Raw genomic sequence first — 24,373 nt, 5'->3', positions numbered from 1 at the left:
GGATGTATTCCGTCAAAATGGCTGACACGCGGCTAGGGGTCACGTGACTGGGAGATCCCTATAGTGCTTTTTGTCCATATTATAATTATATTTAGATTAATATTTTACAATAATGTTTATGTATAATACATTATTTTATAATATTATTATATTTAATATAATTTGTTTGAATGTAATTTTTTGTTCAGCATAAATTACCTGCTAACAGCAAACCTTATCCCCATTTAATTCGTTGTAGTGATGTAGCCTCTCTGCTGCCCTCAACAGCTCTGGAGCACCTATGATAATTATGTGATTTCACTGCAGGTTGATTCAAGCAATTCACACTTTTCAGAAACAAACATCCTGCAACAAACTAAAGCAATCAAAACAATTTGCATATCACAATTAAGTATAAAAGACCATGCACAATTCCTCCAGTCCATGTCAAACAAATGTTGCCATCTACTGGGATAAAACGGCAAAACCCATGTAAATCCAAAACAAACGGAGAAACCCAAAATTCAACAGAGTGAAATGTTAAAATGAAGCACTTTATTTATTTTCATTTACTGGGACAACCATAAAGTACATCCAGATTAGAAAAATATTATGCACTTGGTTGCTTTGGGCTCATTTCCACTCAGCAGAAACCACCCACTGTAATCATTCTGCTCTTTAGTGGGCCAACAACATGAAAATCATAAAAAACTAAAGAATTCACTGCCTTCCAAACAATCCCAGATAACACACTACTGGAAAAACACACAGTATCCAACTCACACAATTCTGACACATTACAATCACTCTGATATAAAGTACCCAGGACTCAGAATGGACAGGACCTCAGTCAGTGCATCTTTAACAGGGTAACTCCCATGGATTTGTTTGCAACAACAAAGAACATGGCCCTATTCACACAAAGCTACCCTGGTAGAATTACACGGAGATCATAGAACGAAGCATCAAGATCAAATAAAAAAATAAAAAATAAAAAAAAAAGTCTGAAAGAATATTATTCAGGAATTAAACTGATATGCATGCGCTAATTTAGATGCATGCGCAGATGAGACCAAAACAAAAAAAAAAGATATATTTAACAAAACATATCACTGTTTGTCATAGGAACAATGAAAAAGAATCAAAAAGCAGCTCCTCGTGGATCCTAATAAAATCCTAATTGCAGTTTGATTTAAACATAAATAACACTTTTATTGCTAAATAAACTCTGCTAATAATTCACGTACTGGCACAAGTTATGCATTATTTCAACAAGGAAATATGCTGATAAAGCAAAACATGTTAAAATTACTAGCAACTGTTGAAAAAGGCCAAAAAGCTTAAGTAGAACAAGTAACCAAAAACTTTTACATAATTCAAACACATTATTTAAACATAAGCTTGTGAAATGTAATCATTTGATTCTGAACAAATTAACTTGTCAAAGAAGTATTTTTAAATACAGAATTATGAGGAAAAGGAGAGTTCACCTCCACTGTCATTAAAACTTTGTACACAGAGAAAAAAAAAGAAAGAAAAAAATTAAATTAACTTCAGTATTGTGTTAGTTTTAAGCTTATTTACATATTCAAAGGGAGATCATATGTGGATGAGCTGGAGAGGAAAGTTCACTCATCTGAGCCATTAGCTTGAGTTTTTTGGTCGCAGTCTTCTGAAGGGTCACCCTGCATCAAAAAACAACAACAAAAAAACATTATACATTATTTATTTAAAAATACAGAACAGTTTCAAAAGTCCTTTTGAACTCTCCATTTACTACATTTCCCACGGTAAATAAAGGTTCATACGTTTGATAAAACCCCCTGTATCTCCTTCATGATGGTGTCTAGGCTGGACACTGTGCTGTGGAGCTGCTGTTCAAAGCTGCCTTTCTGCTGGTCTGATGATCTCAGGTTGTTCTGTGTCTCTCTGAGATTGTTCTTCACCTCGTCCAGCTCCCTCTGAAGGCTGCGGTTAGCCGCTTCTAGCTCTGACGTGTGCTTTGAATCCTCCTCTACAAAACAAAAAGTTTCGATTAACACATGTAATGGTATCGAGGTTACAAAAATGTATTGTTTATCAGTTTATGGAATTAAATTAAAGCTGATTAATTTAAACCAAATGTTCTTTTTGTAAAGAAAAAAAAATTGTCGCAGTCGTATCACCAAAAACAATACTTTTCAAATAACACTGTGTTGTCAGTTTACATTGAGGCTATATATGGCCAGACACTTATACAGACAATATCATATTATTAACATTTGACCAAAATCAAGAGTTTTTTGTCCAATGAATTTCAGACATGCGTGTCTGGTATGGAAATATGTTCAAGACACACCTGGCCAAAAAGTGATGTGGATGTTGTCACGTGACTGCATTTTGGTTCGTTTCATCAACTGATTCGGACCAGAGCAATCAGTGTGGTGTGAAAAGGAACCAAAACGCCTGAAAATTCTACAAAGTATAATTTTTTCGCCCTTGGTCCAGACCAAATGAACCGAACTACAGATGTGAAAGCACCCTTACATTACTTATTTTTTAAAAAGTAACAGATATTACTTTACTAGTCACTTGAAAAAAGTAATTTGATAAAAGTAATTTTCCCCCGAACATTGTTTATATATATTGTTTCTTGAGTAAAGAAAATGCTATACATATTCAAAACCAGTTCTTTATCTACCCTTGCATCGCAAACAAGCAGAGACCCTAAATGTGTGCGGCAATTAATTCAAGATTGAGGAGGAGTGGAGTATTAAAGTTTTACTGACAGTTTGAGGGTCCAATGGAGTTACAAGGTTTAGTCACAAATTCTCTTAATACTTTCATTCGTTAAATATTTGCAAACCCACAGACAGACCTAAAGGGTGACCAATGTAATGATTTATGAAAAAAATTAAAACGGCGAAATATGGATACAAGGTTTGCACCCGACTGCATCGAAAAATTAATTTTAGTGGGGAAAAAAGTAAACAAAACCTAAATAATAATAATAAAAAAAATTTAAATGGCGAAATATGGATACAAGGTTTGCGCCAGACTGCATCGAAAAAGTAATTTTAGTGGGGAAAAAAGTAAAGAAAACCTAAATAATAATAAAAAGAAAATCTAAACAAAACTACTCAAACAACAAAAAAAAAAAAACATTAGTGGGCAGAAGAGAAAAGTCCTTATTGTTGAGCTCTGCTGATGAATTGTAAAAGCACAATTTGAGTTTTGATATTGACAAAGGCTCAGTGACTTGGTGAAACACACAATGAAAATGAGACAAGTGAGATTGTTACCCATTTTAGTGTCCTGCTGCATGAGCTTCTGCTCAATTTCCTCTCGGGTTTTCTCACTCTTCTCCAGCTTCTGCATCATGCTTCCCACATCGACCATGGCTCCCTTGTAGTCGATCAGGCTACCTGACCCACCACTCTCCTGCGATTCCCGCTTGATCTTCTGACCGGGCAGCAAGATTTGGTTACCTGTGGGTGCACACAGAGGGTTTCAGTCTACAGTAGCCTCATGGATATGTGCTGTAGTGTTACAAATAAGCTTGTCTGTTCCAGCCATCATCCTCTTTGCACACCTAAAAGGTTGTCTATTTGAGCATCAGAGGTCAACGTGGGGCTAGGCTCATCCTTAGGCCTGTCCGTCAGCTTGCGATAATGGCAGGACTCTTTAACCAATGGTTTGTTTAACAATTTCTTCACCTTAAAAAGAATACAAACAAGATGCGTAGTATCAGATTAGTCTGGTGATGATAAATATTCTATATATCTTGCAAATACGAAGTTGAAGGTGACACACTGTGTCCTTATCAGGCAGGATGCAACTAAAGCATCAAGCAACAAACATCATTGCTTACATTATATCTTATTCTCTTATTTTTTACTTATATAATAGTTAAACTGAATAAACACGAAAAATAATAATACTATTAATATAACACTTTAGAATAAGGTTTAATTTGTTAAAATTATTTAAAATGAACTAACATGTACAATACTTCCAAAGAATTTACTAATCTCAGCTAAACTAAACTTTCACCAATAGATTTTTAAGACAAAAATTTTTATTTAACATTAAAATGTTCAGGTTCATGTTAGTCCACACACAGTGCACTAAAGTAAAATTAACAAATACTAATAAATGCAGTAAAAATGTGTTGGTCACTGTTGGTTCCAAGTTAATGCATTACCTAATGTAAACAAACGAGACCTTATTGTAAAGTGTTACCAATATGGACATTTACATATAACACTTATTTGTATTATTAATAACAACATTAAAAACAATAATAAATAATATATTTGTTATGTTACATATTAATAATAATAAAGTAATATAAATGTTACATTGAACAAACAAAATAACAATAAGTGTTATTAAATAAAATAATAATAATAACAACAATATTAAAAAGAATAATTCATTAATATTACTATTGTTCAAATAATATATTCATGCTTCAATTATTATTATTAACTACACATAAATGTTACACTGAATAAACAAGAAAATAATAAAAAGAATAATAATAATAAAAATAATAATTGTAGCAAAAATAATGTAGTGGCAGTACATTACATAGTAATTATCCAATATAAATTGAATTTAAAAAATCTAAAAGACGACTGCTGTTAATACAAGGAACACAAGGAATACATGGAATCTGAAAAAATTCTGTGTTTTTCCAATGAAAACATTCAAATCCACTCAATATTTCTCTTCATTTTCCCCAGGGAAATGAATGAGCAAGTTCTGCAGATTTTAAGAAATATATAAGCATTATAATGAGTTAATAACTGGAACTTTCCAAAGTTCCAAAACTTGGAACTGGAACTTTCCAAACTTTCCAAAGTTCCTCCTCAAACCTAAATGTGAAATACTGCACAGAAGCGGTACCTGAGCTCTGGAGAGATGCAAGCCCAGTGTGTACATGATCTCCTCCAAGTCCTTCTCCTGCAGGTAGCCGCAGTGACTCTGGTCGAAGTACACAAAGGCCATCAGCAGATCCTTGTTAAACGTCACCATCTGCTTTTTCTTCTCATCCTACAGACAGAATGAAATATAAAAGCATACCACTCCTCTCACTATTATAAATATTTTGTGCTATAAAAGGAGATGTGTTGCTAACTCACTTTATCTTTAGACGATCTCTCTTTGGATTTCCGGTCATCCCGACGATCGTCTCGTCTGTCCCTGCCATTGGAGTCTTCGTCATCTTTATCTGAGGAGCACAAAGGATTAGTTTAGCATATGAATATTTTCATGTCACTTTGATTATGCTTAATGTTAAAACAGATCCATGCCATTCACGATCAAAAGTGTGTTTGAGGATCCAGGTGTATTTTCTTATGAAACAGTGTGACCTTTACCATCGTCATCATAGTCATCTGCTTCTTCTGCCTCCAAGGGGTCATATTCATCAGCGTTGTTGTTGCTGCTGCCATCTTCGTTATCATCATCATCTTTAGATTCTTCTCTCTTAATACCTCTCTCTTTCTCCTCATCCTTTACCAGGGAGACACAAATTGAGGGGCTTAATGTTGTATTCACTTAAAAAAATGCTTGAAAATGCAATTCATTTGAACAAATCACAACGCCAAAGCATTTAAGGGACATCTGAATGAATCCCAGAATCAATCCAAACAGGGTCCCCACACAGACAAATCTGTGTGAATTGTTTTTCATGTCTTTTCCAGTTGTTCATGATGCCCAAAAAATGTATGTAAAACAATCTAGGTGACGAAAGAACTTTTGGAGCGAAGTGTAACTGGCTCAATGCTGAGCAATCACTCAATCACTGATCAATATCCACTACAGACATTTTTATTACTTTACAAGATTTTAATAAATTAACACGACTCTTCCAGAAAACTGCTTTAAAAAAAATGAATGGTCGTTGGAACCCACCTTCCGCTTCTCATCCTCCTCTCTCATTCTCTTTGTGACCGGCTCTCCATTTTCTTCATCCTTCTCCTTCTTTACATCCCTCCGTTCTGCCTCTTTTTTAGCTTTCTCTTTTTTATCTTTCCTCTCATCCTTGCTAGGAAGAGAAGCAAATGCTTTGTAGATCCTATAGCCGAAGTCTCGTTGAAGCATCTCGTTGAACAATTCAGCAAACAAAGAAACCTGAAACAGATGCCAATTATTTATTTTTAGTATCATTGACATTCAATTAGAATTTTTTTATATTTTGAATTATATTTTATTTTGATATTTAACTGGTTTCGTTAATATTTTAATCATTTTGCTTGTTGGTTTTTTCTTTTCTTTTTTATGTTTCAGTTTTAGTTTTTTAGTACATCAAGTTAAACTAAATGGCAATGAGAAAATCTGCCTCGGGAACTGTTTATTTTATTTCAAGTTACAATTTTTTAGTTTTAGTGTAGTTTTAATTGTGGATGAATATTTTCTGAAGGTTACGTGCCTCCTTTCACTGATTTACAAAAGTATAGCTGAAAGCAGATTATTGTAATTATATGAGGTGAAGTCAAGCGAAATGCCCTAAAACCTGTTTGTAGTTTATAGGCAATAATTCTTTTAAACCATTAATATGCAGAAACTACACAGTGATCCTCACCTCAAAGGAGTGCTCTTTGTTATCCTCCAGTCTGTAGTCCAGCAGCACACTTAAGGACATGATGCTGCAGTCAAATTTACCATTCTTGGCAGCCCAGTTGGGGTGGACGATAATGGTGGGCTCATCTGGCAGAACATAACGTCTCTCCCTGCGCTGACGTTCCTGCTCCTCCTGTCGCTTTCGCTCCTCTTCCTGAAAATATTTTTTTTCTATGTTTACATGCGATTGATTTAGACAGGCTCCCAATGAGATAAGGACCCTTTAGTCTTCTCTCACCTCTCGGTCATCCTCCAGTCTGCAGGACTCTTCCTCCACCACGCAAGGAGGTTCAGGTTTCTCCGGCTCCTTGGACTCCTCCACCTGCTCCTCCACCTTCAGCTGTTTAGTGAGGCGAGCGATCAGCTGTGACTTCAGCCCTTTAGAGCTCAGTGTACGGCTCTCCAACTCCTTACGCAAGTCATTGACCTGTGTACAATTAAGTTTCATCAAATATCAAACTTCTTTGTTTATATTAAATAAACTTCCATTCAAAGTTGAGGTTGCTAAGATTTTTTTTAATGTTTCCTTTGTACTCACCAAGGCTTCATTTATTTGATCAAAAATACAGTCAAAACAGTAATATTTAGAAATTGTATTACAATTTTAAATAAGTGTTTTAAATATTCATTTAAATTTGAAAGATAATTTAAAATTTCATTTATTCCTTTGATGGCAAAAATGACTTTTCGGCATCATTTCAGCATCTTCAATGTCATATGATCCTTCAAGAAATCATTCTAATACAGTCATGGTCAGAATTAATGGCACCACTGGTAAATATGATTAAAACTGGCTGTAAAAAATAAATCTGCATCCTTTATCCTTCTGATATTTCATACAAAAAATTGCCAAAAATCTAACCTTTCATTGAAGGAATTGAAAATGGGGGGGGGGGGGGGGGGGGGGGGGAAATCACAATATCTAATAAATGTTTTTCTCCAAAACACGTTGGCCACAATTATTGGTACCCCTAGAATTTTTTACGAGTAAAATATCTCTGAAGTATATTCCCATTAATGTTTACCTTTTTTTAGCACACCAGGGTGACTAGGAACATGAAACTGTCTAGCTAAGACTTCTTGTTTCACAGGAGTTTAAATAAAAGGAAACACAAAGGCCATATTCCCTTATTCATCCATCACAATGAGTAAAACCAAAGAATATAGTTCTGATGTGCATCAAAAGATTGTTGAGCATCACAAAATAGAAAGTGGCTGTAAGAAAATAGCTAAAGAATTGAAAATCCCCATTTTGACCATCAGGGCAATAACTAAGAAGTTACAATCAACTAAAGATGTTATGAATCTGCCAGGAAGAGGACATGTGCCTATATTGCCTTAATGCACGGTGAGGAGGAGAGTTTGAGTGGCCAGAGACTCTTCAAGGATCACAGATGGAGAATTGCAGAGATTACTTGAGTCTTGGGGTCAGAAAGCCTATTTTAAAAAAAATCAAATAACCCCTACATCACCACATGTTGTTTGCGAGGGTTTCAAGAAAAATCTTCCTCGCTCGTCCAAAAACAAACTCCAGCATATTCAGTTGTCAGAATGACTGGGACTTTAAACGGCACAGGGTTCTATGGTCAGATGAAACTGAAAAAAGAGCTTTTTGGCAGTAAACACACTAGATGGGTTTGGTGCACACAAGGATAAAAAGTACCCCATGAGTACAATTTAATGTACCGTTGGATCTTTAATGTTGTGGGCATATTTTTCTGCTGGAGGTCCTGGACTTCTTGTTCAGATACATGGCATCGTGGATTCTATCAAATATCAACAGATAAAAAAATCAAAACCTGACGGCTTCTGCTAGAAATCCTATAATGGGCCATGTTTGGATCTTCCATCTGGACAACGATCCAATACAAATATCAAAATCAACACAAAAATGTGTTACAGAGCACAAAATGAAGCTTCTGCCATGACCGTCCCAGTTCCCTGACCTGATGAGTTGAGTGAACTGAAGAGGAGAAGCACCAACATGGATCTGGGAATCTACAGGATCTGGAGAGATTCTGTATGGAGGAATGGTCTCTGATCTCCTGTCAGGTGTTCTCCAAACTCATCAGACATTATAGGAGAAAACTCAGAGCGGTTATCTTTGCTGTTAAAGGAGATTGCAAAAAGTATTTAATAAAAGGGTTCCAATAATTGTGGCCTACGTGTTTTGGAGAAAAACATTTATTTCATAATGTGATTTCCCCTCCACTTTCAATTCTTTTACTTCAATGAAAGGTTAGATTTTTGCCAATATTTTGAATGAAAGATCAAAAGGATAAACGATACAGATTTATTTTTTACAGCCAGTTTTGATCATATTTATCAGGGGAGCCATTAATTCTGACCATGCTGATTTGCTGATATGCTGATTTGCTGCTCAAGAAAATTCTTACTATTACCAATGCTGTGTTATTATCCAATTTTTTGTGGAAACCATGATACGTTTTTTTTTAGGATCCTTTGATAAATAGAAAGTTCAAAAGAAATAGAAATCTTTTGCAAAATTATAAATGACTTCACGGTCACTTTTGATTAATTTAATGCATCCTTGTTTGCGAATAAAGTATGAATTTATAAAATGTTCCGACCTCAATCTTTTAAAAAGGTACTGTATATTGTTTGCAGGGGTGTATTTTTTTGTCCAGTAAAATGCTCAACCATAAAATGTCAACAACAATTACTTTTGAAAGACTGTGACTAAACGAAAAACTATTGGTTATTTAAAAAAAGGACAAGCCTTTCTGCCTAAATTTAGAAAGAATGTATTATGGTGTCTGTCTATAAAGGACATAAAGACCCCATGAAATGGAATATAGAGAATATAGATGTACATGATGACAAGACGATAAAAAGTTTGGTCTGTAGCAGATAAGCTGCTTGTAGAAAATCTCACCTTCATGGATTTCGGATCAAGCTTCGTCCAGTGAGTTGGCGTAGTGACTTCTTTTGAATCATCTTCGTCCTTATCCTCCTCCTCCTACGCACGTTATGTGAAAGAGAGAGGGAGAGAGAAAAGACAACAGTGTTATAACACACCACTCTTGGACAAAGGAGTTTTCTGAAACAAAAGTTGATCCGTGCAAGAAGCAAGGTCACAACTGTCTCTCATTGTCTCCTCCTACTGAGCTCTTGATTGGGTAAAAAAAATTTCCACTGCTAGGAAGCTCTATAGCTTTCAGAAACAGATCCATATCCCACTCATCAGCCAATCAATGCCAGTTCTGTGGAATACAAAAAGATAATCAACGACAGTGGGTTTGAGAGATGGACATGGGACAGATGAACTCAGAGAAGGTCTCCAAACCCTATGTCTACGTTAATTGCTGTTTTTTTGGCCCATGTATACTCTTTTTTTAGTTTGTTTTCTTAAACACCTAGCCAGAACTGTCCTCGGGTAAACAATCTCCCTGGAAAAATCACATCCACAAAGGGTCTAGACACAGTCCAATCAGAGAAAAGTGTAAATAAAATTAAAAGAGAGACAGACAAGAGACAGAACTCAGAGAGTTCGGCAGATATCGAATTTCGAACAGGAAACAAAACAATCTAAAAAACACACAAACATCATAAACACAACTGGCTCTCCAGATTCCAGCATTCATTTCTCAATTGTTCTCATTGATTAATGTATCAAATTTCAGATCAGATTTGTTCAAAGTTTGTTGGAAATTTAGAGTCATGTCAATCAGGACATCAATCGTGTAATCGGCACAGCTGGAAGCTGTTTTACCAGTTGATGCAGGTGTCAAAGTAGAATCTAAGCTCTTCCGCTGTGTGTGAGACTGCGTGACAGAGGGAGAGCAGGAGGAAATGGGGTGGAGGGTCAGGGATGAGACAGGGATGAGAGGAAGGGATGGTAAAAGTGGGATCTGTATGATGCCTGTGATACTTGTCTGTTTCTTTCTGTGTTTTCTGAGTGTTTTGTTTGTCTATTCCTGTGCCTGTGAGAAGCGGAAATGAGAAGAGAGGGATTAGCGTTCAGTGCCTGTTCTCCATCAGCCTCCTTCCGTTCAGCCAAGAGTTTCTCTGCCAGCTGCTCCTTGAGTCCACGGGACAGCCCTTCCCACTCTGAGCGGGTAGGAAGACAATGCCAAACATCCGGGAGAAATAAAACCACTGTCTCCACATGTGCGGGGACTGTCCGCCCTTTGTGAGTCTCCTCAGGGCGGTGATAGCGTATCTCTGCAAAACGATACCTGTCGCAAAGGAAGAAGCGCGTTGGAAAGAAACATTCTGTGAGACATCACCCATTTTCCCCCAACACACACACACACACACACACAGAAAGCTGCGACCCCCTCGACCCCCCGAATGAGACGCATATGAAAATACAGTCTGCGGAACTCCACGGGGGGTTTCTCAAGATGAACGGCAGCCACGCATCAGGGAGGTCGACAGACAATATCGACAGCTAAACAAAAACTACAATGACCCCTCCTCCCTTGCGGCAGGCCCCTCCCATCGGCACCCGTGAATCTGAACCAGTTGCTCGTGAAAGATAGCTTATGAACCCCCGGGGGTGTGAGAGAAGGACAGATTCAGACACAGTGAAAGCAAGTTAAATATGTAAGATATTTAACACAAGGCAAAGGTCAGAGAGAACAGAAAGTAACGATGGCGGCGACGACTCCTCTGGCTCTGCTCTCGGAGCAAAAGAATCAATGCATTCACCACATATATAGATATAGAGGCAGGACTGCCACACACATTAGCATAAACATTGCAAAACAAAATTTGAGAAAAAAAAAAAAAAAAAATGAACATAAAAGCATCAAACATGTAAGGAGATACACTGCTGTATCAAAACCATGCAGCGTGTCACAGACTTTTGGATGTTGTCTGCTGGGCCTTATTTTAATATTAAAGATGCACACATGGAGATGCGTCGGCACAAATCGAGAAAGGAGCTGTACTTACCACTGGGTACATAAACTCAGATCAATGCCTGTCAGAGCCTTACAACAACGAATGGCTGTCTTTATAAGGACAGAGGCATCGTTTTCCGGGTCGGCCCCGTCCAAAGAGGGAGACCAATGACCCCCGATGGCCATGGCCTCGTCCTTGCCCCGCATCCCCACCAGGAACTGAAAACAGAGGAGTTCAAATGGGTTAAGCAAAACTGGGAAGATGCTGAGGGCTCTGAAGGCGGCGCTTGTGGCGGACACAGGGAGAGACAACATCAGATACGCTTATTCCACACAGCAAAGCATTCAGCAATGGAATAGGACAGAGACATCACAGTCAGCTCCCCAACACCATTTGAAACACCCAACATCAGACACAGGAATGGACAAACATCTTTCAGTGTCGAGGGGAACAAGAAAACTAGTTTCAGTGCACATGAAATTTAATAGATTGCAATAGCAAGATTCTGAAAGTAAAAATCCCATTTAACATTTGATATTTAGCAAACATTTCAGACAGAGCTAACATGAGCTCAGAGGTCAGTAAAATGATGGTATACACACTAACGTTTGAAAATCTGGGGTAAGTGAGATTTTTTTTTTTCCCAGCAAGGTTGCCAGTAAAGACATTTATGTTACAGAAGATTTCTATTTCAAATAAATGCTGCTCTTTTGAACCCTAAAAAAATTATCATGGTTTCCAAAATTACGGCACAACTGTTTTCAACATTGATAAGAAATGTTTCTTGAACAGCAAATTAGAATGATCTTACGTGACACTGAAGACTGGACTATCAGCTGCTGTCTGCTGAAAATTTACCTTTGCCATCACAGGAATACATAATATTTTAAAATATATTAAAACAGAAAGATCAAATAAATGCAGCTTTGGTGAGCATATTAGACTTTCTTCAAAAACATTTTAAAAATCTTACTGACTCGAATCTTTTGAAGAATAGTGTATGCAGTCTGTGGCCCTTTATTGTTACTGATACTGAAAAACTTTTTTCAAGAATGTATAAATACTAAATTATACATACTATTGTTTTTATCTATAATTTATTTATACTTATTCTTTCTTATAAAATAATTTATTATATATTTATAATTATTAGCATTAAAATGTAACCTTAAAATAGTTAAATGGGTAAAAGGAGTGATAAAAGAGGTGTTAAAATTGGTAAAAGGAGCTTTTACAGTGGTATTAAAATAGTTATTGGTTATTCAAAATGTTAGTACTACGACAACACACATGACGTTCGTCATTATGGACAGAATAAACTGGATGTGTTGAACAATTTCACATTTGTTTCTTTTTCAGTGCCTGTGAATACAGGAAGCTTTAGTGCAAGCAAAGAAATGTAAAGAGATCTTAAACACATATGAACCAGCAGACCTATCAACAGTCTTAGTTTCCCTTCTCTTTTGTGCAGCACTTTAAGATCCTTTATTTGCAAAGAAATATGCTATATTTAAATTATTACACTATGCATTTCATCATTATCAATCTGTTCCAAATGATAGGAAATGTAGATGTTGCTCATTTACTGGTAAAAAGAGTAGTATCTTCTGGCACTCTTTGTCACAGTTCTTCATCAACACCACACAAAATGTAAACTAAATAAACTGTACAGTTAACATCCATAACCTATTATGATCAATAGATATTTGATTATCGGTTTTTGTAAGAGGCTAGATGATGATTTCTGGTACAGATACTACAGACATAAAAGACAAAGTGATTCAACTACATAATTTGCAGTATTAGAAAAGCTACAGTCCCCAACACTGTAATGATGTCCATCCCTGTGAAATACTACAGTATAAGTGCAAAATAATGTAAAATATACAGCACATAATTAAGCGATTACATAATGCAAGCTGATTACACAAACCTAGTTTGTTTGTTGCAGTTAGTAATGTAATACCTTGATGAGCCGGGCAGGGTGCTGGAAGGTGTCTCTCAGCTCAGCTGGATCTTCTGCCAGAGCACAGGACTTATGATACAGCTCATCTAGACTAGGGTTGGCCAACAGCATCACCTATAACATCAATATTAATCATAACTGTCTAAAACCACTGAATCAAACCTGGAAAAAAATATTAAATAAATTATTATTATTAAATAAAAGATACCTTACCTTTGCGCTGTAGGTGTGATTGGCATCAGGTGGGTCCAGCACGGCCGTGTTCTTCACAAGAGAGTCCACCTCTTTATGCATGATGTGAAAGTTACAGTAGTTTCCAAAGTTGAAAGGGCGTGTTAAGGGGAATGCATCCACCCAGGTAAACACAGCATCAAAAAAGTCGCTGGGGATGTAGAGGCTCTGATACCTCCGCCGTAGCTCCATCACATCACAGTTGAAACTGCAGGGAACAGAAACAGGCAGTCATATACCAAACATACACTTACATACTTTAACATTCATCTGAACAACTTATCTAGAACTTCTGTGAAAAAAACACATCAAAATAAAGTAGTTAACTTCTAAAAGAATGTCTCAAGACCTTCCCTATTTTTTTTCATTCTGTTGTGCTCTGAATGAAAGTTTAATGTCCATGCAAGACACATTCAATTTTATTTATACTTTTTTATTTTTGCTGCCATTCTAAAAATCTTTCTTTTCGCCATTACCACAAACAAGCTACGTAGCTGCTTGAATCTGAAAGCAGGAGCTAGGTTACTATAAACATAAGTGGTGTGCCTTTGATTGCTGTTGAACGGCACTGAACGTGCACTTTGGCCGAAACGACTGGAAATATATCATTATTGTAAAATTTTCATTAACTTAGGTAGGCTGTACAACAAAGGAATTGTAATTGGCTGTTTTTACTTAAAAGCAGATTTTTTTATTGATCATTTGTTGGTAAGACCTAGCGAACCACATGATTTTTGTCAAACAGCCAGGATTGGCTCATGAGTCATTGGTTCCCGACCGCTGCCTTGTCTGTTGGATTATTGTCTTTGTACTAAATTGCTGTCTGAGCTGAACTCGAGTGAACAAAACAAAAAAATAAAAAATAAACTGTACCTAATTTGCAACTCAAGATATCGGTCAAGATACTTCCTCTAAAACAATTAACTTACCCATCAAGAGAGAATTTGGAGAACTGCACAGTATATCTTGGGACGACTCTCCGTGGCCGTCTTGGAGAACGTTCTCTGCGAGGAGACCGGTCTCTCGAACGTTTCCTTGTGGGTGAACGTTCCCTTGATCTTCTTCGCTCTCTTTCTCTTTCCCGACTACACAAACAGAGAGAAAATAAAGAATGAGCATGTAGAGCAAAAAAATTTCACAATGCCCAATATTTTTTTTGGTTGCACCTCAGAAAAAGCTATTCTTATCTCAGTAGGGATGAAACAGCGAGGAAATTTTCACACCAGTAAATTGACAACACCGTTATTACAGATAATACCGGAGAAGGTGGGGGGTGGTGTTACTGAATTTGTGATTACGTGTTCTCTGTATAGGGAGCAGTGGTATTTACTGCACATTTTACAAGATTAGATATTTGTCACTGACGCTCAGGATCTGTTCTGCACCAAATCCTCTGCCATAGTCTTATCAATCATCGCTCCTCATGAAATTTGCATGATAAGTGAAATTCTAGAAATGCACTGTATGGAGCAGAGCTGAAGCTTTCAGTTTATAATTGCAGCGTTCGTTGTCTAACTGAACTCAATGGTTTTTATTTCTATAAAAAAAGATAAACGACAGGGGTGGCCAGCCTAACTCTCAGTTGTATGTTTGAGTTCTGACCTGCGGTCGTCCTTCCTCAGGATGAGTTCTGGTCGGTCATTGCGGCTTGGGAAGCGGGGTGAGGGGTCCACGCGCCTCATTTGTTGTGGCTGAGGCATCATCCGCACCGGGGGCTGCAGCAAACCCCCTGAGAACACAGAGTCTACATGTAGCAAAAACAGAGAAATAGGAGATCAGATTTGATTCTGTAAAAGTGTGACTCTGCAAAAGGTCGAGGGGGTTGATGTACCTTTAGGTGGTGGCTGGGGAAGCAGTGGCTGTGGTGGGTTCTGCAGCAGTGGGGCCAGAGAGGCAGCTGAGAGCTGGGCCTGCAGAAGAGATGGAGGAGGTCCCTGGGCCTGGACGCTGAACGTGGTGGGCGGGGGTAGAGACTGCATCATGGCGGGACCTGGTTTCATCATGTTCGGCGGCTGGCTCTGAGAAGAAGAGACGGAGGAAAAGAGATGGGTTTGCTAGTATGTATAAACATCAAGATTATAGTGCAGACAAATCCCAATATCATTTTAATGAACTAATGCTTGACTAGAGCTGGGCGATACAGTTAAACCTATATCTCTATTTTCCGACCTTAATGATATTTTGACCTAAAAAATCATGTATTTAGCCTGAAATGTCTCAATGTATAATTTAAGGTAGTAAATTTCAACCAAACTGACAATGTTTTAGTGGAAATGAATTACATTTACTAATTTATTTAGATTAAATAAATCGACTAGCTCTAGTTCAGACAACAAATCAACATGTTTACGACAGCTTTAAACTCAGGGCTATAAAACAAGCCTTTAAATAAATAACATTAATCCGTCTCCAATACAAAGTTTAGATAACCTGTTTTAAAGGATGAGAAGAAAAGGAGCCTAAATGAGTAAGAAGAACTAAACCCAGTAAAAAGAAAATAAATGGTTAGAAATAGCTGGAGACAGGAAGTAGAAGCACTGCTGTTACCATTTAACACTTTTGGCCCCTGTTGAAAGAAAAAAAAAACGTTTCTTTCAATAGAAAATGCAAGGCAAGCATTCTGGGCATTTCAAAAGAGTCTAAAAAATTATTGTTAGTTACATAAAACAAAACAAAAAGGAATCTGCATTTGCTTTAATATCATGCACCAGCTCAGTGTGACGTTTGTGTCCAGGTGTAGAGATAATCAAAAGTACAGGTAATTCATGATCATGTTTAAAAATAAATAAATAAAAATAGCAGTAGTAACAATACCAGACTTTCTTTGTTCTTTATTTTATAAACAGTGTTTGTTTGATAAATATTTGCATTCCAATATTTTAATTAAATTTATTAACATTTAAATATATTTTGTTTCATAATTAGATGAATTAGGGTAAGTAGTGTTGATCATTATAAAAGGCAAAATTTCACTGTCTGGTAGTTGTACAACTGATATTTTGGCATGAAACTCAGTATGAAATTTAAGGGGGGAGGGTGGGGTGAAAAAAAATACGATTTAATAATTAGTTTGGGTAATTAAAAAATTTACACTAAAAACAGCTTCTACTACAGCATCTCCCCATGATTACAAATCCAACAGTTTGACAACAGCTGTGACAAAGCTGTAATACAGGGAAGGGTGAAAAAGCAGTAATAGGGAGGGACTCATCTTGGGCGGAAGAAAAGAAACCCAAGGACATGTGACTAAAGCCTATTTGTGAAACAGGAGAGTGGAGGAGCGGATCAAGCAGAAGATAGAGGAGAGGAGGAGGACACAATGGGGATTTGGGGCACAGGGGTCAAGTGGCGTTGGTTACATTTTGTCTTGAATCCACCGCAGAATGCATGTCAGAGTAGCGTGGCATTCCTGCATCAGAGTAAAAGCTGGACAGCTGTGGGGAAACCTGAGGTAAGGGCTGAGGCAGCTGGTGCTACATGGAGATTGAGAACACAGGAATCAACAGCAGCATCATGACATCATGACTGTGGACGCAGAACCATATCAGATTGTATCTGCCAGGGATCCATTCGGACCGGGTGGGTTTGCTTACCGTTTGGTTATGCAGCTGAGGTAAAGTTTGAATACGCTGGGCATTCCATTTGAAAGGCATGTTGGGATTGTAGACCGCTTCCACCAGAACACGATCACCGACTTGGGGTGTTTTTCCCTTAACAGCACTACAAAAACACACACAGAAATTACACACCTGACCTTTAGGCTGCGTTTACACTGGCAAAAAAATATCAAATTTTTTACTGACATCTGACACAGATCGGAATTTGTTGGACATGTGTAAGCGCAAAAAATCCACAAGAGATCCATTTTTTGTTTTGTTTTAAATCAGAAACATATCCGATATCTGGACTACATCTAAACACGTATATCCGACACGTTTGGCCAGAAAGATCGATTTTTAATGTCATATAATGAAGCAGACATGCCTGTATGCGCTCGCACAGCTTTTTTTATTGAGGTGGAAACTTTATACATATATATATATACATATAGAAACATCCAAGAGCAGAGGTTCTCATCCTCTACCCTGTGAATTTTATAAATAAAAGAGTTTTGCAACTGAAAGCAACATTACATTTCTCAGCAACGAAGTGATAACGTCGCTGTTTTTGTGTAAACTCACAGCTTCATCATTGCATTGAGACCCTAAAGACACAGGTAATTCTCTCTCTTGTTAATTCAAATTCATTCAAATAAATCTTACCACACTGATTTATTTTAATACAGAATTCTAGATCTAACGAACAGTAGATTAAAAAACAACAAACGAAAATTTTCCAGTTTATATCCATTCAGTCAAATTTGCGCAACAAACAACAGCAAGTAATCATGGTACCACCTGTCGTGAATTGTAAATAAATTATATTGGCTATATAAAGCACGAACATTCAAAACCCAAGGGTCAACCATGTCGCATAGTAAACGTGTAAGCAAACACCAACAGACTCATTTTGGGCGGGGATTAATGTAAACACAGATATCATGTCTAAAGCGAATGTAAACAGGCAAGACATAAAAATTGGATATGGTCAAAAGATCAGATCTGTGCATCAAAGGGGCATTCGGCAACCCTAGCTATTTCTTTGCTGATTTACACTTTTGTTGTCGCATGTTTTCTCCAACGAGCTCCCTCTACAGCTGTGAGGCGTATATATTTCACAACCATGTCATAAAAAAAACTCACTTGCGGCACCCTTCTCCCCCTTTCTACCGCTGCTCATGTGCATTTGTTCTTATCGGAGGCGGCCAACTTTATTGCGTGGAGCTATGTCTACTGAGGTGGGTATTACATCATACACATTGAGGGCGACGTGTGTGTTTATGTCGAATTGCCATAAAGCAGTTTGTGTTTCTCGCTCGTTCTCGCTTCTCACGAGACTTCCTATTTCCAAATTACCGGGACGTTAATCCTCATGTTGCAAGGTTGGTTTTCCGCCTAGGAACGTTGGGGGGAGCGGGGAAAGTCACCATTCTCACCAGAACAAATGATTTCTAAACGGTTTTATTAAGCTGAAATAGTTGCCGAATGCCCCTTTAAGACTTGCAGTGTAAACACAGCCTTTAAAAGACTGATTCACAACTCAAACCTGCACATTTACTATAAAGCACCTGAGCTGGAAGAAGACATCCTCATCGACAAAGCCGAAAGTGTCATGTAGCTTGCTGACGACCCCGGTGAAAACACGCTGTTTTTGGGGTTGGGTCTGCTGCTGGTGGCTGGAGCGGGGGGTCGGGTAGGACACGGTTATCTGCGCCGCCTGCTGTTGGTTGGACAGGCTCAGGCTGGTGGGCAAGGCAACAGGGGGCTGCAAAATACACACAGCACCACTGTTAGAACATAAACTCTTCATATCTGGCAATATTAGGGGATCTCTTGCTTCGTTTTACACATTTAAAAATGGAGAGATGGGCTTTTTCCAGAAAAATTCAAATGTGATGCAAATGCAGAAGGTGCTGTGTACCTGTGATAGCAGGGCTTGTTGGGGCTGTGGAAGCTTTCAGAGATAAAGAAAAATCAAAAGAATACATTACACATTAAGCATAAACTACAAATTAAGTGGAATGAATACATCAATGAGTACATTTTGAATTGAATACATTTTCTACATGTTAACTATAAATTTAAGCTCCAAAAACTATTCCATTCAAAAGTATGGAGTCAGTATAGATTTTTTGGTAGCACTTTATTTTACAGTATGTTCACTTACGTGTACTTGCATAGGAAAGTATTGGGTAATATAAGGTAACAACATCGATTAAGTTTAGGTTTAGATTCAGGGTTAGTATATAGTTATTACCCAGTTATTGCAATTACTATAATAAGTAAGTACATAGTATGTACACAAGGAACAGAACTGTGAAATAAAGTGCTACCACTAACATTTTTTATGTTTTTGTAAGACGTCCACCAATGCTGCATTTATTTGATCAAGAATATATTAAAAACTCTAATATTGTGAAATACTATTACAATTTCTATATATTTCAAAATGAAATTTATTCTTGTGAAAGTAAAGCTGAATTTTCAGCATTATTACTCCAATCGTCAGTATCACATGATCCTTCAGAAATCATTCTAATATACTGATTTGCTGCTCAAGAAACATTTTTTTTATATTATCAATGTTGAAAACATTTGTGCTGAATAATGTTTCTTTGATGATGGATTCTTTGATGAATAGAAAATTAAAAAGAATAGCATTTATTTGAAATGGACATCATCATTTATTTGTAAAATGTAAAATTTTAAAACCACAATTAAATGAAGGCAGAACAGATCAGAAAAATATGATCTGAAAAGTACATGGTATTTGGATTCACAATCAGAACCGACTACATCTACCAAGAGTGAGACAGGAAGTGAGTCCTGAAAACTAAATAATGCAGACAGCACTCTTTCGATTAAATGCTCTGCTGACTGCAGTCCTTTTAGTTCTTCTGTCATGGTGTATACAAATAATGCACCTGACAAGAGCTTTTATCCAAAGAGACTAACAGTGCATTCAAGCAAATGGAATTTACCAGTACATAAATTCACCGGGAATCAAATCAATGATCTTCTATCACAACGAACGATACTGACAATCTTCATGATAAAACTAGGGCATCAACTAGCTTTAGAAAATCTAAAAGGGTATGTGAAAGATGAGGTGTGGATGAGAGTGAGCTAGGGATGCAACGATATGAACATTTTGGCCGATTCCGATAACCGATAATTCTTTATATTTTGAAAGCCGATAATTTATATATTGGTCGATTAATCAAAATCAAAATATTTAGATATATTTTGAAATATTTCCCAAGCACACAATTATAATGTTCTCATTATAATTTTATGTAGCCTAAGTCATTCCAATCACGTTTCAAGCAATTCAAAACCATCATGTTGAACAGTGCGCATCTGAAGTGTCTCAACTGAAGGAAATAATCCATTATTTATCGGCTTTAATATATCGGCCAAATTTTCGTATCGGGTCGATAACGATAACATTAAAAATGTTCATATATCGGCCGATATATTGTACTTCTGTGGAGTGAGCGCATGTACCTGATGTGGGACGTTGTAAAGGGTTTGAGGTGGAGGTTGTGGCGGGGGGCCTTGAGGTGGCTGCTGTTGTTGCTGCTGTTGCTGCTGCTGTTGTTGCTGCTGCTGCTGATACTGCTGCAGGGCTGAATTGATCTGCGACTAAAATAAAACACACCAGTGACTCAAGACTGCTAACTGCAGGCTGGGGGAAGGGCTCAAGGGCTCCAACACTGAGCATGCTAGAAATGCAGATGAGTACAAATCAGAATGAAGGAGGAAGCACTTTATAAACTGCATTGAATGGAAATAAGATCAGGTTAGGTTTAGGTGCCACTGTGCGGTATTATGTGCACAGAATAAACTGTATACTGTAATTAGAAATTACAACTATTTTTGGAAAATAAAAGATGTCAGTATTGTTGCTTTAAACAGTATTATGCTACACTGTAGTCACATTTAGTAAATAACAGGTACTATACTAGCTATTATTCCACAGGGAATGCTTTAAACAGTAGTTGCCACATTTTGCGTATAATTATGTCTTAATTCTTGGCAATAGCCGCAATACAATAAAAAGTATTCAAAACGTTGTGTTCAAAGCTGCTGTAATTGCTTCCAGTTCATTCATCACATACTAGGAAAATAATAGGTACTATACTAGCTATTACTCCACAGTTAATGCTTTAAACTACTCTTTTGTTAAATTTTGGTGAAATTATATGTTATATCTTGGCAATCCAATTAAAGAAAATTAGTAAAAAAATGACATTAAAAGCCACTGTAACTGCTTCCAATTCATTCATCAAATACTACAATTTCTGAAAAATAATAATACTATCTATTATTCCACAGTTCATGTTTTAAACAGTAGTATGCTACTTTAAACTGTTGTCACATTTTGTGTAAATTTCTGTTTTAAATATTGACAATACAATCAAAAAATGATTCAAAACATTACATTAATAGCAGCTGTAAATGCTTCCAGTTCATTTATCACATACTACCATTTTTGGAAAACAATAGTTACTATACTAGCAATTATTCCACAATAAACGCTTCAAACAATAGTATGCTACTCTTTTTACATTTAGCAAAAAAAAATCTTAATTCTCAAAAAAATTGTCAAAACCTGTTAAAAGTCGGTGTAATTGCTTCCAGTTCATTCATCACACTGGAAATGAAAGATCAAGCAAGTTCCATTGTGGAATACAGTATCACGCAGTGTGCTGCACATTCTGCCGATTGTTATCTTGTGTAAATCCGGGATAATTTGCATACTGTTCACACAGTAAACATACTACATATTGCAGAAATAGTAAGTCTAGAAGTTTAGTATGCTATTCCAAACATAGCCAAAGGCTTTATTGTGTAATTTCTCCAGCGGTGGATCTCACCTGCTGTAATGCAGCGGCAGCGGCTGCGGCGGCCTGTTGCTGGAGTGCTGCGGTCTGCTGCGACAGCTGATAGTTGGCAGCTGACTGTGAGTTGAGGGAGGCTGCAGCTAAAGCAGACTGCTGAGTGTACATCGGAGACGCTCCCAAGAGGGACGGCTGCTGTACTCCTAAAGCTATTGGAGAAACATGTGAGATTGTAAGGACATTGCAACTGCTATCGACAACATTCAAACAAGCACAAGCAAACTTTGACCTGTCAATGTAAACCAAACGAAAACATCTTGAGCTTTGACCTCCACAATTAGAGAGCTAGAGCAACAAAAGCTAGAGAGAAAACTCTCTTTATTCATCCACGTTTAGACTAACAATTAATAAATTTTTATTGAATGCAAATTAGTGCCAATAATCTAAATCAAAATACGTGTTTATGTATGTATTTATGATGACTTACAATGTAAACTGTTCAGGTCCAGGGACTGTCCTGAGTGGCCTGGTTGTGATACCGCTGTTGCGGCAAACTGGGCCGCCCATGGAGGGTTCTTCTGCCCCCCAAACTGGGCCATGGAGACCTGCTCACGTTTTCTGCTGGACCAGATGGCGGATTATTTCCTGTGGGGGGATGTTATTCAAACTTAATAAAATTGCAAGCTCAAAACATTACATAAAACTGGATGGACAGGAACTAAGATACAGTAGTTGTTTCAGGGGCTGCCTGCCAAGAAAACACTTCTAAGATTACCACAAGACATACAAAATCAATGGTTGTTGATCTTTGTAACTTCAAGGCAAGCGCTCCCATTGCCCAGGACAAGAATCGAAGGGCCCTCATTTTTAGACTATGATATTTTATATTGTACTACTGATGCAAAGATGCTTATTTTTAACCTTTCTGAAACAGAAACTGGGGATTTGAAAAAAAAAGTTAATGTTTAGTTTATTATTAAGAAGAGAAATCTAAATTGTATGTAACAAAAGTAGCTGCAAAGAAGATCTGTATAATTTACTGACAACTATGTTTGCAAGATTGTTAATTGAATTTAAATAACTTCAAGTTATCTTGAAAGCCAGAGACTGGAAAGGCACTCACATGCTGTATAGTTAGGGAGTTTACTAGATTTTGAAACACAGCTAATGCCATCTGTCAGCTTCAGAACACCAAAGGACTGTTTACAACCTCTTCCTCCTTTAAAACCCTGTCTAAGTCCAGATCACTTTTAGCCAATCTTTTATCAGCACTAGCTTAGCACACCAACGTATTCTTAATGCAAGCTAAGCAGCTAACGGAGAAACACAACAACACTGACCAAACAATTTAAAACCCCGTATTATCACCGTCAACCGCTATGAAGTGTATTAACTCAAACTAAGCAGTGGTCTCAGTGGTAGTGTGTAAGTCACAACTATGCTGACTGCAGTGTTTTGTTTTTCAGCAGTGATATCTGATTCGGGCCCTCGCACGAGCACACTGTCTAGTTTTCTGTCCGTGCACTTTCTAGTCTCATTTACACCTCAGACGTGTATACAGTCTACGCAGCATAACACAGTGCATGACAAAGCATTAATAATATAACAAAACTTCAGTCGATATATACGCATGCAAGCTAGCTGTTATTGTTGCTGCTTACCCGTCGTCCTCTCTTATTCACCGGTTGAGACGTATGGATGAAGCGCATGCGCATATCGTTTGAAGCACGTCGCATTACTGATCCAGGGTCGGTTTACAATAGACAAGAAATAACTGACAGTGGCGCACACTGACGTGAAATCAAATAATAGTTCTATGTAACACACACAAATAAAAAATAACACACACAAATAATACATAACAATAATAATAACGCCTCAGTTATATAGCTAGCATATCAGAATCATTATTACTTCAAATCATGTTCCCTCCACTCGCTTAATCTAGTTATCCGCGTTTTAGACATGTTGGACCTGTAGACTGTTTTTTTGTTTGTTTTGTTTTTAGAAATTCTACTTTTTTTCATTACGCTTTGTTGCAAAATGAAATGAAAACATTTACTTTGTATTTTCAAACCATATAGAAGTAGTAAACAAGCAAGTCAGTTTAAATGTCCCCCGAAAGGTTCATTTTTAGCATTTAAGTTTCCATTATATTCACTTAAATTCCAAGAGACTTTGCTTGAACACTCCGGAAAGTTTAGTCGTTGAACATCAAATAATTTGTAATAATTTGAGTTATTAATCATAATTTAAAACTGAAAATACTTTGTAAA

General features: G+C 37.2%; 1 protein-coding gene across 4 annotated transcripts; it reads right to left on the bottom strand.

Moving 5' to 3' along the window:
* Nucleotides 1-512: 512 nt before the first annotated feature.
* ccar1 (cell division cycle and apoptosis regulator 1) lies at nucleotides 513-23,883 on the bottom strand. 4 transcript variants are annotated; one of them, XM_077197170.1, is made up of 26 exons: nucleotides 23,759-23,883; nucleotides 22,585-22,742; nucleotides 22,134-22,306; nucleotides 20,761-20,898; nucleotides 19,175-19,207; nucleotides 18,822-19,018; nucleotides 17,248-17,374; nucleotides 17,014-17,127; nucleotides 15,486-15,672; nucleotides 15,257-15,398; nucleotides 14,584-14,739; nucleotides 13,637-13,862; nucleotides 13,424-13,537; nucleotides 11,509-11,675; nucleotides 10,577-10,787; nucleotides 9,485-9,568; nucleotides 6,827-7,015; nucleotides 6,551-6,742; nucleotides 5,881-6,099; nucleotides 5,343-5,478; nucleotides 5,106-5,194; nucleotides 4,870-5,016; nucleotides 3,551-3,674; nucleotides 3,261-3,446; nucleotides 1,788-1,993; nucleotides 513-1,664 (listed from the first exon to the last, which is right to left on the bottom strand). In XM_077197170.1, exons 2-26 carry the CDS (start codon nucleotides 22,694-22,696, stop codon nucleotides 1,608-1,610), a joined length of 3,726 nt encoding a protein of 1,241 aa, XP_077053285.1. In that variant the 5' UTR covers nucleotides 22,697-22,742; nucleotides 23,759-23,883; the 3' UTR covers nucleotides 513-1,607. The 4 variants fall into 4 exon arrangements, with proteins under 4 accessions (XP_077053285.1, XP_077053287.1, XP_077053288.1 ...); XM_077197172.1 differs by having other exon boundaries at nucleotides 23,221-23,763; XM_077197173.1 differs by lacking the exon at nucleotides 17,014-17,127.
* Nucleotides 23,884-24,373: the final 490 nt, after the last annotated feature.

This window comes from Siphateles boraxobius, unplaced genomic scaffold, assembly GCF_051911475.1.
Source record: "Siphateles boraxobius isolate OS27281-9 unplaced genomic scaffold, OSU_SipBor_1 37, whole genome shotgun sequence".
NCBI classification, from domain to species: domain Eukaryota; kingdom Metazoa; phylum Chordata; class Actinopteri; order Cypriniformes; family Leuciscidae; genus Siphateles; species Siphateles boraxobius.
Note: the sequence above shows the minus strand (reverse complement) of the source record. Positions and strands in the feature narration are given on the sequence as shown.